General features: G+C 41.3%; 2 protein-coding genes across 11 annotated transcripts; one reads left to right on the plus strand and one right to left on the minus strand.

The window, feature by feature from the left end:
* The first annotated feature begins 384 nt into the window (after positions 1 to 384).
* On the plus strand, positions 385 to 19,268 carry LOC112278152 (uncharacterized). Of its 9 annotated transcripts, none has more exons than XM_090248265.1 (47): positions 413 to 642; positions 833 to 947; positions 1,247 to 1,670; positions 1,844 to 1,896; positions 2,160 to 2,226; positions 2,589 to 2,668; positions 3,077 to 3,201; positions 3,445 to 3,525; positions 3,858 to 3,923; positions 4,158 to 4,329; positions 4,455 to 4,563; positions 4,725 to 4,770; positions 5,121 to 5,243; positions 5,496 to 5,573; positions 5,814 to 5,963; positions 6,364 to 6,534; positions 6,780 to 6,830; positions 7,104 to 7,186; positions 7,683 to 7,779; positions 7,967 to 8,053; positions 8,669 to 8,704; positions 8,969 to 9,031; positions 9,182 to 9,268; positions 9,478 to 9,576; positions 9,927 to 10,031; positions 10,438 to 10,571; positions 10,882 to 11,081; positions 11,256 to 11,362; positions 11,891 to 11,973; positions 12,263 to 12,458; positions 12,730 to 12,978; positions 13,292 to 13,364; positions 13,652 to 13,866; positions 14,076 to 14,138; positions 14,469 to 14,664; positions 15,005 to 15,588; positions 15,732 to 15,929; positions 16,255 to 16,303; positions 16,512 to 16,595; positions 16,801 to 16,865; positions 17,024 to 17,107; positions 17,319 to 17,374; positions 17,770 to 17,870; positions 18,083 to 18,192; positions 18,388 to 18,435; positions 18,550 to 18,609; positions 18,761 to 19,268. In XM_090248265.1, the coding sequence occupies exons 3-47, from the start codon at positions 1,453 to 1,455 to the stop codon at positions 18,842 to 18,844; spliced, it is 5,286 nt and encodes a 1,761-aa protein (XP_090104391.1). In that variant the 5' UTR covers positions 413 to 642; positions 833 to 947; positions 1,247 to 1,452; the 3' UTR covers positions 18,845 to 19,268. The 9 variants fall into 9 exon arrangements, with proteins under 9 accessions (XP_090104390.1, XP_090104393.1, XP_090104391.1 ...); XM_024511306.3 differs by having other exon boundaries at positions 502 to 642; positions 3,855 to 3,923; XM_090248264.1 differs by having other exon boundaries at positions 385 to 642; positions 833 to 1,670.
* LOC112278187 (very-long-chain aldehyde decarbonylase GL1-4) lies at positions 19,266 to 22,060 on the minus strand. Of its 2 annotated transcripts, XM_024511368.3 has the most exons (5): positions 21,906 to 22,060; positions 21,689 to 21,752; positions 21,245 to 21,465; positions 20,843 to 21,078; positions 19,266 to 20,747 (listed from the first exon to the last, which is right to left on the minus strand). In XM_024511368.3, the coding sequence occupies exons 2-5, from the start codon at positions 21,749 to 21,751 to the stop codon at positions 19,381 to 19,383; spliced, it is 1,887 nt and encodes a 628-aa protein (XP_024367136.1). In that variant the 5' UTR covers position 21,752; positions 21,906 to 22,060; the 3' UTR covers positions 19,266 to 19,380. The 2 variants fall into 2 exon arrangements, with proteins under 2 accessions (XP_024367136.1, XP_024367137.1); XM_024511369.3 differs by lacking the exon at positions 21,906 to 22,060 and having other exon boundaries at positions 21,689 to 21,887.
* Positions 22,061 to 23,385: the final 1,325 nt, after the last annotated feature.

The following is a 23,385-nucleotide window of genomic DNA, read 5'->3' on the forward strand; positions in this document are numbered from 1 at the left end:
ACCACATTCATGCATTCATTGCGATGTGGGAAGGAAGTAGTAGTTCTAGTGTCGTCACCGACGACGCAGAAGCAAGTAAGTAAGAAAGAGTAGTATTAGTAGGAAGAGTGCTCCGGTGCCCCAGCTCTGTCACACTCCTCTCCTTCTCCTTCTCCACCTCTGTTGTGCTGCCCGAATTTTCCATTCTGAGAAGGAGGAGGAGGAGGTCTTTTCATTGAATTTACCGACTTCCCGAAATTAAGAGATTCCGATAATCGGGGACCACCCGAATATACGATTGGGGAGATGTGAAGCACTGCTCCTCATCTTCTCCCTTCATCCCACTTGTAGCTTTTCTTTCTGTTTCTGTTTCTGTTTATGTTTCTTCTCTTGGTGTGGGTGTGTGTGGGAATGTGGATGTGCAAGACCTGTTCAGGAGGACTCGTCAATTCCGGATGCGTGAAATTGGCTAAGTCCACCACCGAGGAGGAGGAGGAGGACGAGCAGGAGAAGTCGTGAAAGGTCAGAGCCAGGGTTTGGAAGCAGAAGGGGAGGAAGGGAAGGGAAGGGAAGGGTTAGAGCTTCGATGTCTGGGATGGGTGTAAGGCAGGCAGGGAAGGCAGATTGGGAACAAAGGAATCTGTCGGGATTCTGAAATCTAAGGTAGAGTGCAGCCTTTGTTTTTCCTCTTGGATTCCTTAGGGTGTCAGCTGCTGGAGTGCTTTCAGTGCACTGTAGGCTTGGGATTCGTGGTGCCCGGTCTCACAGCACACTGTGTGTGTGTGTGTGTGGAAGAGAGGGCTACGGCTGTGGCTGGTTGATTGACGATTGTGATATCGATGTGGGTATGAAGGGGAAGGTGGGGTGGAGGCAAACTGGGCGTGCAACCATTACAGCTTGAGGATTTTGTCATCTAGTTTGTTTCGAATGCTAGTTGGACGTATTTAATTCGGGAGTGCACCACCTGGGTATGTGGCTTGTTGCTTCGAATCCATATTGGAATGGGATTCTGGATACGGCACGCTGGACCATCGCGAAACAGGGCCTCCTTCTAATTTATGGCTGTGAGCAATTAGGTGTCTTTGAGCGAGAATTTATTGGAGGAGATCGTTGTCATTTGGAGGAGATACTGGTGCGGCCTGGGTTGATTTGCTGGTTCCTCATGGCACGCAGTCGATTCTATGTATCTCCAAGCTCTTCGCCTCCTCAATAGCCTGCTTATGGCGTGCTTTCTTGGTCCTTTGATTCCCATCCCGCATGCCTGCAGGTTTATCCGACTGGGTGGCTCTGGTGTCGCTCGGAATTCACACGGCGATTCTCACGAATTTGCGAATTATATTAGGTCAGCTCCGATTCGTGTGGCTACCTGGATTGCAAGATTCTCTGACAGAACGGGTGCTCTTACTGTGCTTCAAAATCCCCGTTTTCTCTTCCTCTGTCTAGCTCTATGCGTGGTGGCTGTGGCGGGTGAAAATGTGCAGCGTGAGCCTCTCCTTGTGGTCGCAATGCTTCAGTCCGGAGAAGGCGCAGGAAAGACTTCGTGTGTACGAAAAGCGAATGTGTCCTCCCAATCTCTCATTTTCGCAGTACCTGGAAGCGTTGCAGTCCACTGGACAGGCTCAATGCACGACGGTGTGGACTAAGAAAACTGTGGCTTATCGTTGCCGCACTTGCCAAGTTAATGACTCTAGGTTTGTCTCATCATTGCCGATCACTGTTCAGTCTCATAGCTTAGAGCCTCGACCATGAGGCTGAATGCACGATGGTCTAAAATTGCACTTTTTACTGAAAAGATTTTCTTGGTTCTGAGTTTTGCAAAAGAAATCTCATTCTGATGTCTAGCGTTTGCGTGATTGTTTGGCAGTGCTATTTGCATGGGTTGTTTCACGAGAGGCCAACATGTAAATCATGACTATGGTGAGCAAATGTAACCACGTATAGTCTATGATTGATCCATGCTTTTTTGATGTGACTTGGTTGTTTGATATGATTTAATTGACGTAGTTTCACATAAGGTCAATTACGTCACAGACAAGGTCTGCTTGCATAGAACTATCAGTAATCCCAGGGATTTGTGGGATAAATCTGATTCTTACATTCTCCGACCTGGGAATTAACTTGTGGCTTGTGCCATCTGCGATTTTGGCTTACACCAACTAACACAAGGACAAAAAATGCAGTAATGTATCACAGTGAGTCAGGCGGGTGCTGTGACTGCGGGTATCCAGAAGCTTGGAAACCTTCTGGGTAAGCACAACAATTTTTAAAGCTATCATATGATGTCGCACCTAGTCAGGATTAAGTATTAGGATGAGTGCTTCGCAAGCCTGTGCTTCCACATCTGTCCAAATCCTAAGCTGATGGAAGAAATTTTGAATTTTTTTAGATGTTTTTGTAACTGTTGACTGGTCTGAAAACTGGGCTGGGGTTAAACTTTAGATGCTTGTCCGTTTGAGTTTAAGGTCTCTTCTAGTTTATCGATAATTTCACAATCCACAAGTAATCTGTGTCCAAACCAAGATTTTTGAGTTGTAGCTTCTTGAAAATGCGACAGTATTTTTTCCTATTTTTTTTGCAAAAGTTAAGAGATTTTGGTGTGTACTGGACAGGTTTTGTAGTGCTCACCGGATCGGCAATCGTCCGGAATCCAGTGTACCCGCTGATCTGGAGCGTGTTTCAAGACTTTCAGGTTAGAGCTTGCTCTCGGAACAACCACTCATGGCTTACTATTGTTTGGGTCCTATGTAAAACGACAAAGACTATATATGTGTACATTTTATGTACTGTCTTATTCTCCTCCAAACAAAAATCACCGTTGGCGTGATTGCTTAATCAATTATGGGATTGGAGGAAGATCACTTCTTATTCAGAACATTTCATTTGTTTGTTGACGAGGTGTATCTTGAGAGGTTACAATCCATGTATTTTATGAGATTAAAACAACTTGGCTCTGTCATGAATGTATCGATATTGAATATTATGCATTTTCGTGGGAACATCTACATGATAGAGTGCCGCATTCACACGAGTAGTTAATTGAATGTCTTATTTCTGAGCAAGCACTTTTTCCTCAAATAGCTGATATTGGGTGTACCAGTGAGCAGCGTTTTGGTTATGTTTTCGTTTATCGTCAGCTACATTCCAGAAACTAAGGGAGGACCACCAGTTTCTACAGAGAAAAAGATAGAGGTGGCTACTATTTATCTCAACTGGCTTAAGAGGGTGAGTGTCGGGAACTTCTTAAGATATTGCTTTTTGAGGACCTGAACTTTATTGTTTGGTTTTACATCTTTGAGATTAGCGAGGCATTTTGTTCGAAATGTCAGTTTCAAAGGTTGAGTAGCATGATACTCATGCTTTTGAATTATATTCAATTCTAAAATCATTTGTAGCTGAAGTATGCTTCAAAACGTTCGAATTTGTTTGGTGTTACTCTGATGTTTCCAGTGGAACTTCCTCTTTCAGCTATGTTCCGTGGATGCTCTCCGCAAAATTGTGTGTTCCGAAATTGTTCAGAGGAATGCCAAGGATAAGGAGATGCGAGAGGTATGGTGCTCAAATCAGACTTAATCTTTTGAATCTCACGACAAGTAGAGATGTTTGCATGGAATTTAGCATAATCTTAATTTTTTCCAAGTACTGCCTGTGCCGTTTTTGCGGTACGTTAGATATGAGTTTGACGATTCTGTTTGTAAATAAATCAAAAATAATTTAGGTTACTCGGTCAGATTACTTCGAAGAACTTGTCATGAGTCTTCCTTCAGAATGTTCCAGAAAAAAGTTAGCGCCATATCTTATCTTGTTTTATTCCTCACTCTTGAACTGAAACTTGAGATAGTTCGACTCATTGCTCTAATAAGCTTCTTCTTTGTCAGCAGGTGAAAACTCCTTTACAGATTCTAATGAAAACGTTCGCTAGTATGCCAGAAGACATCATGGAAGGGGTAATGTTTTTCAAATTTGTTGCATGAGCGTGATCTTACTTACTACTCCGATATATGACGGATCTTTGAAACTATGACTGTAGCATTGTCTCGGGGATTTTACCTTTATTGTCTGGCCTATAATGAGCTGCTGTATTCCTGTGCTTTCTCAAATTGTTTGATGTTGGCAGTTTCATTTGGACTGTTAATCATGCCTGCGGTTTTCTGGAATTCCTTTGCGTTATGGATATGCAGGAAACAACCTTGTTCCTGCAGATGCTGTACGATCCAAAGTTTAAACAGCAGTACTCTGAAGAACTCATGGATCACTATCAAATGATGCTCGAGAGCGTGACTGAAAAGATTGTCAGAAATGATGATCCTCTTGTGAGGCACTTCAAAGCTCTTGATTCAAGCCTGGATAGAGGTATACCAACATGTAATTTTCCCGCTGAAGGCATTGACAAGAACTGGAGTCTCTTACAGATTGTGATATTTTCTCATGATAGTGCCTATTTTTGTAGTTTTAATCATACTTCTTGTTTGTTGCAGTTATGGTGCAACTTTTCAATGTTCCCAATCTGGAGTTGATCGAGAGCAAGAATTTACTAAGATTATTTGTCATGGTCTTGGGTAAAATTTTGAAGCGCTGCTTAGCAAGGTATTTACTGAAAACGTTTACTGATGTTTGAAGCATTCAAGGCATATATTCGTATTCATTATTTAGGGTTGCAATGCTCACGATAAGCTTGGTTCATTGTTCGAGTTGTTATATGTCTGAATGAGTTTGATTTCTACGTGTGGACGTCCATTGTGTGACAGGGGTACCAACGTCGTGAACCTCAGAGATCCAAAAATTGAGAACAAGGTCAGTAGAAGCAAGTTCATGCCAAATTGATCTACAATGACTTTTCCCTAGTAATTCTATATTGATCTACTGAGGTTTTGGTTTTGCTAGCGTAATCAACTATTCATCCTATCTCTTTCCTCCTTTTTTTTTCTTTTTTTTTTTTTTTTTTTTTCACTTGATGATATGATTTCGTTGGAGATTTCTGCTGGTCTGAGCTGCATTACTATCCTAGGGGGACTTGTGGAGGTTAGTTTATGGTTTGAGTTAGAGATATTTCTGTTTCCAATCGTCGTAGAAGATGCTTGATTGATTTTCCGTCATGTAAACGCTGCTCTGAAGATGAGCTCCATCGTGTATATGTTCTGTAGGTGTATTTGAGGCCTCAAGGAGACTTGCGTTTGGTTTTTGCTCACCAGTGTGTTACTCAACATCTGTTTGAAAAGCAGCCTGATGTCTTTGTGTCTATCCTGGATATTCTTGTCCCACTTCAGGTTTTCGTCTTTACACCTTTCTTTTGTGAGCCTTCTTCGAAAATCTCCATGCTCATGTGTTACTCTGAAGTTACTAGATCTTCTTTTCAGTCGCTTGGTGTTGAGTCTGATTGCATGCTGTCGCTGTATAAATAGTAGCATGTCTTTAAGCTCATGTTGCTTGCTGCCGAGAAACGCCAGAGGTGTTATGGGCGCATAATTCAGGATTTGTTTTTCTACTTTATGATGCATCCATTTCTTTCCTTTATGCAGTGGATGAATCCCTATCATCCAGCAAAATATGTCGATTTTGAGGAGAATACTGAGTGGACATTGGGTATTCAACTGGAGGTCTGTAACTCCTTGCCTGCTCTTGGCACCATATCCTTAAAGATGCACATCAGTGTAACCTATTGTAGAATCGGATTCAAGAGATGGAGATCTTAAGTTCCAGCTATTTTTAGTCATAGGGGTCTATGTATACAACATGTAGAGAGCCATAATCTGGCTTTTCGGTAGTGAGCGTGGTCAAAAGCAGCGATAGGAAATATTGATCCTGTTATGACCATGTGTGGTTTATGTTTTTTGCAGATGCATATCATGGCTATCATCTTTCTGCTTATTTCTGGATGCTATTCAATTCGTAGACCTGATCTGGAGGATCCAACTGAAACATCCAGAAAAACATTACTATCAGCGGCTAACTGTACGTTGAAACGTCTGCGTGAATACTTAAATGAGGCGAGTTCTTTTAGCTGGTTCCATCAACCTATCCCTGTATCTCATCGTTAAGTATATTTCACACTTATATGGCAATTGGAGAATATCTATGGTAGAACCTATATAGGTAGCCTCTTTGTGAGAATTCTGCAGATACTCAAGTTCCTTCGACTTTACACTCTAGCAATATGGACAAAAGTGGCAGCACTGTCGTTTCTCTGAATGATACATTAAAGCATGAAAGTTTAGTTTTGTGAACTTTTGTCTTCTTTGGTTTCTTCTTCCTGAAATTTGGAATCATCGTAGTGCTTTTTGGAACAATTTAGATTTTTCTACTGCTTAACGTTGTATGGAGCTCCCCAGGAAATAAATTCTGGGTAGGAGTTGACATTTATGCCCACATTGATACTGTTACGTGCAGGAATCAACTTTAAAATTCTTGAGTAGTACAGCCCACAGTGCTCCCGTATCCCTCCATGTCCCTTTACACAGGACGTTGAGTGTCGTATTAGCAAAGCTTGTGCTGTTTCCTTGGAAAGATGTCAACGACGGATTTCTCTCTAGTTTGAATCTGAACTATTCAGAACAGGAGGTATGTTCCAAGTATTCCACTAGTGCAAGGGTTCTATTAATGTTTGAATCTCTCTGGCAGTTAAAGAATTTGAATTACTTGTGTTCTGCAACTTTGAGGTGTGATAGAGATGGTTCTCCGATTATTTAAATTTCAGCTGCTGATGATCTTATCTTCCGCAGTAAAATCTGCAATAGAAGTTGCGTTTTTGGGTTTTCATGATCTTATTGTTGTCCCTGCTCCTAAACATGTTCATGACTGATCAGGTGCTTGCATTGATGGAGCATCCTTTGCGCATAGTGGTCTGGACGGCACAGGTGGCTGGCTACGTCTGTTGTTTTGATTCATATATTTTCTGTCCTCGAACATATTGAGTTCTTGTAACCAACCTTGGGATAGTGTTAATCAGAATTTTATTTTGGATTGTATGGTTTCATGCGTTGGAGTGTTAACAACAGTGGAGCAACTTTGAGAATAGTGTTAGATTTTCATAACTTTATTCTGATAACTCATGGTTTGAAAGCCTTAAACTGTAATCCATTTCCCTCTTCTCCAGTAGGTAACTCTATTGATACTGTTTTTCATGGTAGATTCGAGCGAATCGATGGACCGACGTGTCTGGTGAACTCAATCGTTTGGAGCTAATATATCGTGGAAGCTTTTGGCATGATCAGTAAGTTACTATCGCAACACAACATGCAGTGCCTGCTGAACTGCTTTGGCTGAAGTAAGGGAAATGAAAGCATGGTTTAATTCAAGAAGTATGTGCTCCAAAGCAGCTCCGATGGGAGGGATCCAAATCACTATTACCGTTGCGTTTTGGGATTAGAGTCCTGAGAGATAGGACTAGGATCTTTTCCGTCACACACCCTGGACTATGGTCCAGTGTCCAGATTTCGATTTTCACGAGAATGTACATTCTAAGTTAATAATGCCGATAAAATCAACATTATCTGGATAGGATTGGAACAAGGTGTATAGCATCTTGGGGTGATTTAGGACTCAGCATATTTTCTTGAAAAGGTTCAGTGCATATATTGGAGTAAATACGCAGGAAGACTTATAGATGCTTGCGTTGTCATCTGTTCTGGCGCATGACTTAGTCAAGATCACTAATCTCTGCATTTTCTATTACATTTACTAAGTGAAATCGTATTTGTCAAGCTTAGGTCAATGGATATGGATATCTTGTTGTTGCAATTCTGTACTGTGGCTCGTGAAAACATGGAGCGTGCTGCATTTATGCGTATGGCCGAGCGCTTTGAGGTATTCCGACTATGACGTTGGGTTTTACTGTCCGTGGATCACTAGTTGAAGGAGTGGTTAATATACTGGAAATCCGTGCCTGGCTATCCAAGTCGTAGTGCTTTGCTAAGTTGTGTAGTCTCTTTTCTATCTGCAGACCCACCTTTGTGTTGAGTATTATTACTAACATTTCTAATTTTCTTGACAGCTTAAGGAGCTAGTGTCCACTCCCCTGAATGAAAATGAAGGAGAAAAATTTCTTTTGGTGCACGATTTCATTAAACTAGTTTTGCTGGTGAACCACCTTCCCCCTTTACAGTTTTGCAATTCATTTTTACCGAAGTTATCAAAACAGATCCTTGAAATTATTGTAAACTCGACCGCTGTCCATTGAGATAGTGCAGAGATAGTTGTCATGTTCAGAAGTCTCGGTGCTTCATAAAGCATTCTAGTAGAGGTGCTCTTGTGAGGTTTGAAAATTTTGTAAGTTATTGTGATACAAAGTTTTGTATGGTTATCTGACAACATTAAAATATTCAACGTTTTCGTTACTTCTCAATTTGAAAGTTAAGTTGTGTCCCTGTTTAGGAACTAGTCTTCCGCTGAAAGATTACAGTGAGACATTGATGAACAATTGCCATTTGCAAAGAATACTGTAGATTATTCACAATAATCGATTTAAGACCAGAAATCGATATCCTAGGATGTTCAGTGCATTCATAAGCAGTTCCATTTAGAGCCTTGTTTTCTATTTGTCACTGATACTCTGACACTAGTGGCAGCAGGAACTAGAGTTTAGGCAAGGACGAGGTGGTCTTGAGCTTTGATTGTGTCGGATTTTTTTATTTTCCTCTTGTGAATAAATATTTCTGAAGAAAAATATCGTCTTGATATGATTCATATCCTTCAGGTTGTTCGTGAACGTCGCAACACGGGATTGGAGGAGGTGAGAAATTTCCGTGTCTCTTGATGGAACCATGCTGAGTTCAGCATCTGTAATTCAATCGTATTGTTGTCCACATCGTCGATATTAAATATTTACAGTGTCCAAAGCACAAGCAGTATATGTTGACAATCTTTTCTTTCCATTCTTTCCATTCTTTGATACGACTTCTAGAGTTTCTGTTTCTGTTCTGTACCGTTACCTGCACATCATGTTTAGTTCTGGGTTGTTGAAATTATTGGACGGTATTTTGCTTCTCGGTTATAGATGGACTGTCTCCGTTACGATGTTATCCAGTGGCTTTGTGTGAAGAATCAGACGTATTCCCAGGTGAGGTTTCCGTTATCTTGCCCTTGTGTAGTAGACCCAAGCCTCTAAAGCTTATGGATTCAACATATAAGTTGATTTTTCTGCTTGATAACGTATCTTATGGCCTCTATTACTAACACTTCCAATCTTTCTACGTGTTTTCCGTGTCAGCTCTGTCGTGCTCTGACTGCAACTCCAGTGGATGATAAAAAATTGAGAGAAATTTTGGATAAAGTGGCCTATTTCCACTCTCCTAGGGTAACTGTTTCATCAATCATATTCTTATAATCTCTTGCTGGAACTTCTCACGGTCCAAATGAGAATACCATAATCCATTTTATGTGAAATCTTGCACAAAGGCGATACACAGGTAGTTGATCTGCAATGTGTCAAGTCTGGACTTGTATATCATTTGAAACTGACGTGGATTCATTGAAGTTATCTGATGCGCCTTTTCTCATGGCCAGATTCAAGAGCAAGGGTATTTCGAGTTGAAAGCTGAGTGCTGGCAAGAATTTGATCCGCTGTTTGCCCATTTTTATTTAAACGAACTCGAAGATGCTCAGGTAAGGAAGTATGCTGTAGTATCTGCGGCATAGCAATGACCTACTTTCCCATAAGCTTTTTATGCTCATTTTGGAATAGGAAATGGTTCTTTTATGCACCTATCTGCAAGCAGAAAAGAAGTTTGCACAAGTTAGCAGACTTCGACACTGGGGTTCGCCATTCATGTCCGATTCTTTGAGGTTTTTGCGGGCACTCCACATGTGTGTAGGTTCTTCAGGGGTTTATCACATCCTGGAGTACTTTTGCCTAGTTCTCCGATTGCATAACCATCGAAGTGATTCATAGTCCACGTTCTCTTAGTGCAATTAGCCAAAGACTATCCTGATGACACAACCTGGGAACCGTACAGGAAAGAGCGGTGCACATCGGGAAACTGCCACATTATTGGCGAATTCGATCTTTGAGGGGTGTGAAGCCGCCCTACAATCGTCTCATCAATCTTCTCCATACAGAGGTATAGTCCTTGAGTTATTATCAAGGTTTGCTTCCAAACTGTCCGCTGAGATGCTGAGATGCTTCCAAATTGTTGAGCTCTATTGCGAATAACTTTCTTTCTATTTCTGGTCTTATGAACTTCTACGCAAACATATCAGTTATGCCGCCATGCTGCTTGGAATTGTCTTGGTTTCGAGTAATAATGGGTATTCGAGTAGGTCTACAATAATTTGTGTGTGTGTGTGTGTGTATATATATATATATATATATATATATATATATGTTCACAAAGACTCAGATCCACATGTATGCTGTCTTCATGGTTTCTTTCTATGAAGTGCTTTGTAGCGTGTATATTTTAAAAACCCCCGAAATCAACTGATGCTATATTGCTCGGGGGGATAATGCATATTATGGATTGATAGGAGTGCCATCAGCTTTTATGGAACGTGTTGAACTATGTCAGCGCTCTGCTTATGAATGTTTCTACATCCACTGCTGGTGAATCACTTGGGGTTGTAGCCTTGCAAATGTTGGGACTAGCACTTTTGGATCGCAGGTACATCTCAATGCACTAGATGTTTCTCAATAAATAATTCTGCCGTGATGGTTCATTCGACCATTTTTACACTAGCGTTGATCTGTGTACCTTTTGCAATTATTATCTGTCCTTTGTAGTATTGGGTCGGTTAGATTTTACGATTACTTGGGAACTAGCATGTCTAGGTTTGTAACTGCAAGATTTCTTCGGTTCACTGCTGGCACAGGCAGGGCAAGTAGGTTTTTAAAAGAGCAAATTAAACCTCTCAGCGCTGTACTTCGCTTATGTTTTTGTATCGAATTTGCTAATCAGTTCATTTTGCTTGCAGAGATAATCCAGAAAAATTTCCTGTTCCCGCAGAGACTTTGCAATCACATCCCGCCTCCTCCATCGACATCTTCTATAATGTTTATCGCAGACCTCAATTTAACCAAAACACCAGGGTTATGGAGTGGAAAATTTGTCAGTCAGAGTCTCCTTGTATATTGGATTTGCTCCGCAAATTGCAAGATGTGACGAATGCTCCTCGTAAGATGACTTCTGATCCTTACCCATCATAATTTGCATTGGAGAATGTGAGTATGGCAGACAGTCGCAAGGTGAAATTTCTAGTGGGTGGACGAGGACTTTGTATTAATTAATATGATTACTAGTAACTCTACCTCGGGAGGCGTAATGTTAACATAGTATTTCAATGTTCAGGATTGGTTGACTCTGCGCACTTTGTAACACAGCTTCTAACGGCGTCTCCATATTTCGTAATGGGTGGGGTTTTGCCAACAAAGGTGGCACTTTTGCCCAAAGCACACGTAATTTCTCTTTGTCCCAGGTGTTCATGTGTTATGTTTTAGGTCCTCCAATTAGCAGGGTATCTTTTTACTTCTCTTGTTCGCAGAAGCATGCAACTAAATTTGAACTTGACCATTAAAAACTCATATTAAGTGTTAGTTGTAGACTCAGAAAAACATGAACAGGAATTCGAATCAGTGCCATGGTGGCATTGCATTTAGGTTGCATCTCGTCAAGGTAGATAGCGATTCTTGGTGGATATGTTGGTTAGATGACCTTATTCTAAACCACTCGTGTGCAGAGGCTTTCTGAGACTACAGTATGATGTACCAGTGTGTTAACTTTAGGCTGCAATTTTCTGCTCTCCAGATGTTAGTAGAAATGTTCTTAAGTTGTGTATTGTGAGAACTGTGGATGAGGGATTTCAACTGTAATGTCACAATTACAGTTTCGTTGGTGAAGTTAGTGACGCAGTTGACAGGTTATGCTTGGCTAGTGTTCCGATTTTTGTTGAGCTTACGTGCTCAATTACTTTCCATATTTGACAGGATCGAGTTGATACCGCACACGATGACGAACGACTTCAAAAGAAACAACGGCAGGAAGCTATCATGGCTCAATTTAAAGCCAAGTATGTCTGAAACCAAGATCTTCATTGACCTTTCTTCTGAAACTCTGGATTGCATACTCTAATCATTTGTACATAAAAGCGTTCTTCTGTTGTTTTATTGCGTTTTCGCTTTGCATAGTCTTGGATGTTCTTGCTTTGTGCATTCTATGTAGTGTGAAACACCTAAAGTGGACATAATTACTCAAATATTAGCAATATTTATGATCACTTAGCATGTATTTGGCTACACTTCAGCACATCTTGCTGAGGCCCTTCAGTTTTCAAACGATTATTGTGCTCATCGTGACAGGCAGAATGCATTCTTGGAGCAATTTGAAGTCAGCGATGAGGACGAAAATGACGGTCCCAGTTTCTCAGACAATAATTTAGAATCAGGGAGTAGTTCTGAGGACCCTTCAACAGAATATTCTAGCATTGGTACGAAAAGTGGAAAAGCTGCCGTGAAGTCAAGTGAAATCTATGAGTGTGCATTCTGTCGGACCGAGGTAACTTTCTTACCTACAGGTTCTGTTTTCAATGCACTTAATGATCTCGAATAATTTCCATGCAGGAATAGTTGTTTTGCAGTTCAATCCTACATGGCAACTATTTTTTAGTCTTTGTTACTGTTATTTGCAACTCCTATTGCAGGGACACCGTTACCCATTTGTCTTTGTTATTGTTTAGGTTGAGCATATAAAATCAATTAAGCTCTTTCATTCGAATCTTTGAAGTTCAAAAACTTACTGTGACTTCTTCCTCCATTGTTCTTTCTAGTGTGGTGGTAGTGACAAATCAACAGGGTGGATCGCTTTTGTGCAACGTTACAATATGCCAAAACATGTCATAGAGAAGAGAAAGGAAGTAAACAGCAAAGCGCATGCCGAGGCTATTGTGCAAATGGCCAACGTATCAGAGTACGGCAATTCATCAAACGGTTCAGATGTCAAGCAATTGGTTGTTTTTATGGAAGAAAATATGATCGATCAAATACCTGCGGAGCATGTCCGCTGTTGTGGTCATCAGGTATTGTGGCCGTGATTTACTCGCTGTGTTCTCTTCTTGTTCACTAGTCGGTGTTAGGAGTAGTTCACAAATGACTCTTTGTTCCATGCCAGTCTTGGGCTGTAATAGACGTGGACGTGATTCAAGCTTGAAGTGAATTCAATGCATTTGAAGTAATGTTGTCGGGTGATTCAATAGTCCATTTGGTATTGGTTGAGAACCACGATGTACGCTCTATATAACTCTTCGTCGTGGAATCTTGTACAATGTGTTAGTCACTTTTCAGCCAATCTGTTACGGAACCTCAAATGTTTTGTTTTGACTTAAATTGCAGATGCATCAGGAGTGCTTTCAAAGTTACCATGCTTCTCTTGTAAAAAGCCATTGTAGCGAGATAACCTATGAAGGTAATGGGCTGAATAACTTAGTGAGATTCATATTGTGTTTTTTGATGCTTAGTTTCGAAAAACACATATATCTTTGTCGATGTGTGCTTTTCTCTAGTGGCTAATAGTTTGGAAGTATTAAATTAGTGCGATACAGTAAGATTTAGACGAAATATCTATGAATCAATGTGTGTAAGGTTGTAAAGGCTTCCTATGAGCAGAGTCGTTTATGAACTCTCTATTCATAGTTTGAAATACTATGAGAAACACCTATTTTTGGAACAAATGCCGGTGGAATGTGGTTTCAGGTAAAGATATCATTGATCTTCCCAAGACAGAGTTCCTCTGCCCAATTTGTCGTCGACTGGCAAATGTGCTACTTCCTATTGTGCATCAACCAAGTTTGTCGAAAATGCTGCAATTTTGTGTAAATGATGATCTAGAGAACCAAAGAGAGCATTGGGTGAAGTTTTGGGACAAGTGCAACAACCTACGTGGAGCTTTAGATCATTTTGCTATCCAAGTAACTATACACACTACTTATCATGTTTGCGAGTAGCATACGTTCAAGTTTTGTTGTACACTAGAGCGATTACATGTATGATAATTCAATTGTTATTTCTGAGCTTTATCTTGGTGGTTCCATTGACTCAATGGGGGTTCCTTCCTATCACAAGTGAATGATTATGGAAGTGATGGGTTGCTTACCTAAGGGTTGTGGCCTTGTGGCAGAGTTTGAATGTAAGGTATAATTTTCTGAAAGAAGTGGAATCAAAAGATTTACCGAAAAGCCCTGTAAGTGATAAGAATGTGATGTGAGAAGCAGGTGCTAGACTACTTTTTAGAGTTTCTTTCAACGTTATTTATTTGCGTGTGGTGCATTTCCACACTGAACACAATATGCTTTTGCTTTTCATGATTTTGTATTTTTTAATCCAAAGAATTCACAAGGTTATTAGGATTTTCTCATTTAGTTTTTAACCGTTGATTTTAATTTTTTTTTTTTGACAATGAGGTGATTTTTTCCTTGATATTTAGCATCAGCGATCGCCACAATTGTACTATTGTAAACTATCAAATGTGTTGTTTTAACCATCTGAGCGTGACGTGCGATGCCTTTTCCAGGTATTTTGGGAAGTTTTTGCTTCAAACATTACCCACTGTGAAGTGGAGACCAGAGAGAAGCTTCCGGAAGTTGCTTCATCTTCCGCAGCCATGAATCAGCCAAGTGATCAGCGCTTGTGGGGTGGAGATGCAGGGCATTGGATTGCCATTCGGGAGCTGGGAAAACTAGCAATGGTTTTTAATACCCTTGATAATGGTACAGCTTTTTTCAATTCAAGCGATCCGCAAAGAATCACGACATAATTCATGATGGTTCTGAAGTAATATCTTCAACAAGAGAAATGAGCATGTACATTTGTGTAACGTGCTCAGAATTTGGGAGTTGTGAATGTGTAGTGACTAGACTTGCAAAATTACGTCTAGAGATATTATCAGACGGGCTTAGGACGGTGCTATGAAAAAATGTGGTTAAAAGATATTTATTTGCACCATCGGAAAATGTATTGATCGCCAGTATATGGAAATATCAGTTCATGCACCGTGACATTTCATCACGTCGACCCAGCTAACACGAGTAATTTTTTTTGTGCCTACAGGACAAGAGATGACGACCAAAAGGGAGACGATCAAGAACATGTTAACCAAAATTTCACAGTTTTTGCAAAACGAGGAAATTTCCAGTCAGAACGAATATCTCAGAATTCTTTTCACCTCTGTGCGTAGTGTTCTTATCAGACATCTGAATATAATGGAGGAAACTCTTGACCCGGAAGAGCTGGAGAACTGTAGAAGAAAGGAGGAATTCTGCCAGTCAAATGGAACAGTGGAGGCACTACACAGACCATGTACAAATGGGTGTACATCTCTATCTATGCACAGGGATAGCCCTCATGGGCAGCAACGTCATCCTATGCGGTGGACACGATCAGAGCCTCCAAGGCCGGAATTTTTCAGAAGAAGAGGGATGGATGAAGGGGTTGCACCATGTGATGACATGGAAACGAAAGGAGAAGACTATGTCACAACACGGATTAAGGGCATTTCTTGCAGGATGCCGCCAGATCCTGAATATTTGGATGAACCTGTTCTCGTTCCAATGGATTTGGATAGGAGCTCATTCTTACAAATTGGCAGTTTATTTAATGCAGATCCGTTTCGACTTCTCGTTGTGATCCTGAGTGTGAGTATTGTCCACTTTCGAAATGTTTGTGGATCGCTTGATTTGGTAGTACTCTTGACGAAGTTGTCAGTTGTTTGATTTTTAGGTTAATACTTTCGGGTACTTTTTCTAAGTTCTTCAGTGGGCCTGTTTTCGTTTTGCAGGCTTTTCCAGGATGGCCTAAAGCAGAAGAAATTCTGCTTCTAGTTAAATTTTCGTACGTGGTGACTTTGATTCAGGTTTTGCTAGCCTGTTCTGGACTGGAGGGTAATGCCAGCATCAACGTGCTTGACTTGGAAAAAGAATGGGGTGGTGTCGTTCAACACACATGCTTGCCGTTCTTGCGGAGAGCAGCGTTGCTGGTCTTAATCTTTCCCAGTTCATTTTCATGCTTTTCTGAACTTTCATACATACCTTATATAAGAAATTGCTTTTATATTCCTGGACTATGCAAGGATTGTCGCGTTTGATTTGAGCAAATTGGAAAGTTTTTATAGACTACAATGTTATTAAATTAATTTGAAATGTGTGGAGCTCAAGGCGTCTCACATTCTCATGTTCTTTTCGTTGGCCTTGTTTTGGATTGCCATCGGGTGTTATGCGTTCATAACAATGTCATCCTATGCGCCATTGTAATTATTGGTTACATATGATGGTTTGAATGTTTGCGGTTTGATGCATCTATAGGTTCAAATCACTGTTGGTGCGGATTGCAAGCAAAACTATGCTGGTCTAGGTAAGACCTTTCGGGTACATGGGAACCTCTTAACATTTGTGACACACCGTGGAAATGCTCTTACAAGCGAATATTCTATAATTTCACATAATATGCGGATACTCTATATGATGCACTTTCTTCTGGAGATTTACGAAGGTTCTGCTATTCATATTGATAGAAACACTTCTTTGATAGGAAGCATTGAAAGGTAATCTTTACTGTGCAGGGAGGAGCGTGATGGATGCTTCGTACCTGCAACGGGAGTTGGGCCTTGCAGAATGTCACAAAATGTTTTTCACAAGCATTTCAGGTTCACGTTTCTCATCATAATTTATAACTGGTTAATTATTTAAGTTTTCGGGAGATGCTGTTTCTGCTCCAGGTGCACAGCCATCCGAATCTCATTTAAGATTTAGGCCCACATGATGACCGGTCGTTGTTATGAAAAATCGTCAAAGCTCCTATGTTTTAGGTTGTTTTGTACTGAATGGCTGGGCTTGTGATCTCGTGTACAGAAGTTGATAATTTTGCGGCAACTTCGGGAGAAACGTCTTTGTTACAACAACTGCGTTTTGATCATGTGAGTGAGCAAACCTTTACAGAGTTAGAATGGATCAAAGACGAGGACAAAAATAATTGCACATATAAATTGGGGTAGCTTGTCAATAGAAATACGTTCGTGTCCTCCAGAGCCATCATTTAAGATGTGAAGATGGTATGTCTGCTTGTGTTCAACAGAATCTTCTGAACAAGGACTCAAAGTTGATTCTGATGGAAGTACCCAAAGATTTGCATTTTACAACATTGCCTTCAGTTTACCAGGTCAGTTTATGAGCTCCTACACGTTTTAAATCTTTGAATTTGGTGGGTTTCTTTAAAGCTTTTGTTCAAAGTAACGTAATACATGCCGTGTAGTTTTTCACATCTTGAATTCTTTGCACAGAGAAGCTTTAAATACTCATAGTTAATTCCCTTCAAAGAATTTGTAAGTAAAAGCGTTTTGTACTCACGGAATGGACTTGTGGAATATCAGGATCTAATGCTGCGGAGTATTAATGAGAAGTGCAAGGAATGCGACTCTGTACCATTGTAAGTGGTTACTTGGAGAAACCATAGGTGCAGAAAATCATCGATTCATGTTGTGATCTCTCAATACTGTGTATCAAACGTTAAACTTTAGGCATGAACTGAGTAAAAGTGCTGGATTCATGGAAGCAATGATGAGTTGGATGGTTTCCAACGATTTTCAATCTCCATCTGTATGCCTACAAGCTTTAGTCTACAGTGTGATGACCGCTGAAAATGATGAATTCTGGGTCATTGATCACATTGTCTGATGCACAAAAAATGTGACCACAGTATACTCTCTGGTACTTTGTGACGAGTATCGAAAGCAACGTTTCCTCTTTTCTAGACCCTTCCCCATGGGGTAGTTTTTCTTATAACCATTTAAGATGTGACTGCGAACTTGTTCTTGTCTGTAGGAATCCGGCAATTTGCCTCGTATGCGGTGTCTTCTTTTGCTTTGCCAGTGAGTGTTGCACGAAGGAAAATATGGAGGAATGCTCACGTCATGCTGAATCTGGTAATGACCTCTCGCAAACCTGGTTAAACTGATTGTATTGCAATTCATTCCTCTGTGCTTCAAGAATCATTGAATTATTGAATCATGTTTGAAGTCTTCGAAAATGGCCCAACAGGTGGGTTTCGTTTTTAGGTTGCATCTTATTCCTAGTGTCCAGCAACAGCTTACTGTAAGCTCAAGGTGAAGTATACCTCTCTGTTTTTCTCTTTCAGAGGGTTGCGGGATTGGAATATTTTTATTCATGCACTCGACACAGTTGGTGCTCATTCGTGGCGGTCGAGTCTGCATGGCACATTCCATTTACTTGGATCAATACGGAGAGGTTGGTTCTTCGTATTCATACAGCACTGGATGGGTATATTTAGAATTTGAATCTGGACGTCTTGCCTTCAGCATGACCTTAGCAGAAAGTACTGAGAAATCTATCTTATGGCGATGGTATTTCCGTTCGTATTTCTATCTTATTTGAGGGAGCATCTGTAGATCGAATCTAGCTGAGTTGCTGAGTTGGTATTAGGGTGCGTGTGGAGAACGGCAAGACGAATCGGACTCATCTGATGAGCCAGTATGTTTTACTCCTCCATGTTCTAACCCCTTTTCACCTGACCTCCCCCCTCCCCCCCTTTTTGTTTTGGTGCTTTTGAGTCCATGGACTGTTAATAATGGCTGGTTGTGGCAGGAGGACATGTTGTTGAGGCGTTGTCAATTACTACATCTGAGCAAGCTTCGATTGAATGAGGTGAGCGATGGTTGGTAGCGTTAATTCCTGCTTTCATGTGGTTGAATTTGTCTTTTCCAACTGCCAATTTGATGCAGTAACTGCAAAGTACCACAAATGGAGAGCTCCGAAGTTCTGCCACGCATTCTGATGCTTGGTGGGATATGCACAGGTGAGGCGCTTGTGGTTGACAGCAGGTTTTGACTCGGACACGCTCATCCTACATAATTCTCGACACTCTTCGAGAGTCCTCTGAACCATACGACACAATATTATTTTATTTTATTTATTTTTCACTTCGCTACCACAACTGGATCAGTAGTGTTGGAGGGAAATTTACCAGGTTTTTACACATTGACACAACGGATCAGCGGAGTTGATAGTTGGTAGTCTAGCTTATGTGAGAAAGGGCATTTCATTCGTCATCCCCTCTCTGTAAGGTTATTTTTGCCACAAGGAATCCGAATAGTACCATGTGGAAATGAGTTGTGGCTACTGTTAACTCTGTGGACATCTGGGGTTTTGCGCTCCATGTTAGATTGGAAATTGAATGAGGAGCAGTGACCATTGCTAGGTTTAGATGCGTCTTAGGAATATGATAAAGTACTGAATTGTTCAGGCAGTTTAACTATGAGAACATGTACATAACTATGGAAATCCATTTTTGACACTTCAAGTTATAGTTTTCCTCCATAGGAACTTAATTTTTGGAATTCATATGGATAGTATTCCACTGCATCAATGTTCTGCGAATTAAGGGGCTGGTTTAGCGATAAACAAGCACGCATTAACTTAAACGGCCATCTGGAAGCCATGTTTCAAGGCAGCCGCCCAAACGGTATCAATGCGCTCAACATCAATAGGACCTACTTCGTTATGCGTCCACTTCTCCAAGGAATGCACCACCCCCGCAGCATGACTAGCACTTATCACCCCGCGTGGCAACCCCCCTTCGCAAGACCGCAGCCCTTTCATACTCTTGGGTACGTGCATTGCAGGATACATTGCGTAGGTGCAATCTTTCCGCGTTCGGGGTAAAGGTTTGCTCCCTTGGCACACATGGTGAAGATCAGCTCCTGGAGGAGCCCACTTCAGGTCCTTGCCTTCGACGTACTCATCCAGTATCCACTCCCGGCAATGCTGTCCCTCTTGGAAGCTCATCACGTTCACGATAAGCTGCTGGTTAACCTTTGTTACTTTGGGTTGAGTACTCCCGAAGTATCGTGGGGAATTCGTCAGCACTAAGACACGCACGCCTCGTCTAACTAGATAGATCTCGACTGAGCGGATGAGATCAGAGGATCCAACCAAAAAGACCTCTTTCGTTTGTTTGGGCAATCGGTTGATGACAACTGCGGCTGTCAGAGTGAGTCCCGTCACGATACGGACTTTTAGATGAGGATTGCGTACTACAATTGCAGCGCCGGACCCATTCAATCTCATCTCCTTGTTTAGCTGGCCAAGGCTGACGACGCGGCACCCTTCATCTTCCGCCATGACAATCGCCTGTTCGATCAGGGCATTGATTCGGACCTTCTCGACAGGAAGCGAGTAATGGAAACGGTAACGGGGGATAAGCCAAGTCTCACCCCGTAGAGTACGAGGGATCCAATACTTGTCAGCCGCAAACGGCTGCCCAAGGATCCAGAGGAGAGGCATTGCTATCAGGGCGAGAGGGTAAAGGAGCCACAACCGCCAATTCGGACCTTTATACGGTGTCGCCGCGAAGGACTGAATTCCAAGCGTAACATGCATCATGTGCAACAAGTCCATCCCATGGGTCAAGTATACGTTGTCCGCGCGCTCCTGGGAGTCGCTTCGCCGGACGGATCGGTACAGAGCATCCGAATTCTTGTCCATCGTCCCGCCCCAGTAGTCGTAGATTGGCATGAAGAGGCAGAAGTTGGTGTGCACCTGGGAGTGGTGCAGAGAATGGTATGATGGGGTGTAGATGAGATACTTAAGAGGTGGAAACGCATCGAACAGCCAACTGGGGACGAACTCGACGTTGCAGTGCCCGATGGCGTTCAGAGTGTCGAACGTCAGGGTGTAGACGTAGAGCGTGCTAATAGAAAATCTCCCCAGCGCCCACGTTCCAAACAATGGGATGGCGAAGTTGGAGGCGTACATGAGATGCTCCAGAAATGGGTGCACCGTCCCTGTAATCAGTGTATTAAATGTATTGCATGGTTGTTCCCTAAGGTAGCTGGTTATTTGCTTGAGCAAGGCAGTCGAGGGCAATGGATCAAGGTACCTGAGTTGGCTTCGGTGACGAACAGGGAATGGTGATGGGAATGGTAGCGAGTGTAGAGGTAATGGCCATGGAGAGCGCGGTGAAGCCAGTAGTAGATGGCCTCCGCAGGACCCATGTGCAGCAGTGCACAGATCACTAGTCCTGTCCAGTCCCACGGCGGGTAATAGCGATTGCCGAACATCGGTATCATCACTGTAACCGAGAGGAGGAGCGTGTCCAATATAATGTAATCATCCCTGCAGCCGGACGGGGAGATCTAAAAATGTTTAGCTAGCCACAAGATTAGTCAGTAGCCGGGACAAGAATAATTTCAGAGTTGTAGATTGGTTGAGTTGATCATGCGATCAGGAGCTTCAGAATGGGGGAGGATTGAAGGCAGTTTTAGAGATTGAAGCAGCTTACCAGTTGCTGGAGAGATCCACAGCATCGAATGAGAATCCTTTCTTTTGAATTTGGTATCTGCTGCTGAGGTAGGGCCATCGGGACAAGCTGATACCCAATTGTCCGAAGAAATGACGCAGAACAGCAAGAAGGAGCACGTGAAAATAGAGATCGTAGCGGCCTCTGTCTTCCCTGATCAATCCGTATAGTAGCCTCCCCACAAGTGATAAATACAGTAGATACTGCATCGACTCACATCCAGGGTTACTTACAATTCAAAACCACATGGCTCATTATGACACCACCGTAAATCTCATACAGTAGAAATGGTGATGCATGAGGACTTATGCATGTTAACATAGAGAAGGCGTTGTTAACGTTCCAAATCACATATCAATCATAAAGGGAAAGGGTTAAGAAGCTCAGAACGCAACACACGTCTGTGTTCTACCATGATATACTTACCTTGCAGTCTCCCATACTGTGCCATGGGAATTTTGTCCAAGCGCCGGGCTGAATAGCCTTCATTCTGATACCACTCCAAATCCCACCGCCAACAACATTAGCACCGCGAACTCAGAATCACCAACAAGTACCAACATTCTAGCAAGGTAAAAATCTTTTAATCACAAGTCTACGCCTTCTTTCTTGACCCAGATCAATTTCGAACGATACGATTTACCGCACAGCTTGATGATCACACCCCTAAGTTCAGCTGCAGCACATGATTCTGCCGTAGGAGCTTCACCGCCACTTGCTGGTAACGCATGCAACCCACTTACTCAAAAGATCATGTTGCTGCTACACTCTACCCGACTAGGATGTATAGAGCAGTTGGGTTCAGTTGCAAACTCTACAGTGTCTAGAGCTAGGCTAGTGGCCGAAGTTATACCCACAGCCAGAGAACTGGATTCAACTGTTCCGTAGCATCTGTTCCAGTTCATGATTATTGATTAGTACAGGGAATGTAATCTTAATGTTTAGCAGCTGCCAGTGCCACTTTATCCGTACATTGTTGGTAGTCTAATGAGGTTAATAGCCAATTCTATCAGAAGGTCACGCTCTTTCATAATGGGGGGGGGGGGGTACAAAATTGTGTGATACTCAAACATGGCCTTTTCGGGTGATATTTCACCCGTGATGTCGAAGTATCTTGTGATACAACGAAATATCACTTGATACTTCACAAATGAAGGGGTGGGTTCACAAGCTGTGTCTTTCGATAAAGACTTTGGAGATCTCCAGGTTGTGTAAAAGCGTTATTCTGGAAAGTACATAAAACACAGTTATGCAAATGAGTTGTTTTCTTCTCTATTTACCTATATTGTATGAGAAGTACTTATTTTGGAAATACTTTACAATACAAGAATTTAATTTAATTTAATTTATTATTATTAGTTTAAATGTTTGATTTGAGAAGTAATACTGGAAACATTTTGCATTAACTGACTACCTTTTAAAGCACCACCCAAACTGTTAAGATATTTTTCTCCTTGTTCCTTACACCTGTGGTACATGGAGTAGACCAGTTCAACTTTTTTCTATTTTTTGAAGTGTTTTGAAGTTTTAAAAATTGTAATTAAAAAAAAGAGAGATATTCTGTCAGGTAAAACAATCTTTATGTATTGATTCATAATTATTCAATGATTCAAAAATACGTTTAGTTGTACCTTTGTTTGGTATACTTAGTATCTACCTCATTATTTTATCACTACCTACCTACTCCAAATATTCCTTTTTTATCCTCCTACTTACCATACTGTATCTAAGTATTTTCTAATTTCTTTCTAATACAGAGTAGTTATCTAAATACAACCACGTTTTTTTATCTCCTGGTTTTGTTGCAATAGAAAGTAATGACAATGCTTCTCTTGTTTCAATACCGCATCTATTTTTTTAAGTCTATTTCTAAAAAATCTTGTTATATCTCTCATCCATCAATGGCACTCATGCATCTGTTATTTCATATTATACAATATGTATACAACAGTGGCTAATTTCCTTGCAGTAGTCAAACCTATTTCATTCAACTGACTTTTTATTTTATAAAGGTTGTGCATTTGGAACACACAGTTATGTCTTTTCTTTTGTTCACTTGCTAGCTTATATTGCCATAGTCTGTGTTCTTGTGCATACCAATCTTTGCAATTCTATGAACATAC

This window comes from Physcomitrium patens, chromosome 2 (genome assembly GCF_059467195.1).
Source record: "Physcomitrium patens ecotype Gransden chromosome 2, ASM5946719v1, whole genome shotgun sequence".
Lineage (NCBI taxonomy): Eukaryota > Viridiplantae > Streptophyta > Bryopsida > Funariales > Funariaceae > Physcomitrium > Physcomitrium patens.

Excerpts from the sequence above, each read along its gene's own strand:
- LOC112278152 (XM_024511306.3), top strand. The coding sequence starts at position 1,453 with ATGTGCAGCGTGAGCCTCTCCTTGTGGTCGCAATGCTTCAGTCCGGAG. Across the intron at positions 1,897-2,159 it reads ACATGTAAATCATGACTATG|TAATGTATCACAGTGAGTCA; the intron begins GTGAGCAAATGT and ends CAAAAAATGCAG. Across the intron at positions 16,866-17,023 it reads AACAACTGCGTTTTGATCAT|AATCTTCTGAACAAGGACTC; the intron begins GTGAGTGAGCAA and ends TGTGTTCAACAG.
- LOC112278187 (XM_024511368.3), bottom strand. The coding sequence starts at position 21,751 with ATGAAGGCTATTCAGCCCGGCGCTTGGACAAAATTCCCATGGCACAGT. Across the intron at positions 21,466-21,688 it reads ACAGTATGGGAGACTGCAAG|TATCTACTGTATTTATCACT; the intron begins GTAAGTATATCA and ends GAGTCGATGCAG. Across the intron at positions 20,748-20,842 it reads CGTCACCGAAGCCAACTCAG|GGACGGTGCACCCATTTCTG; the intron begins GTACCTTGATCC and ends CACTGATTACAG.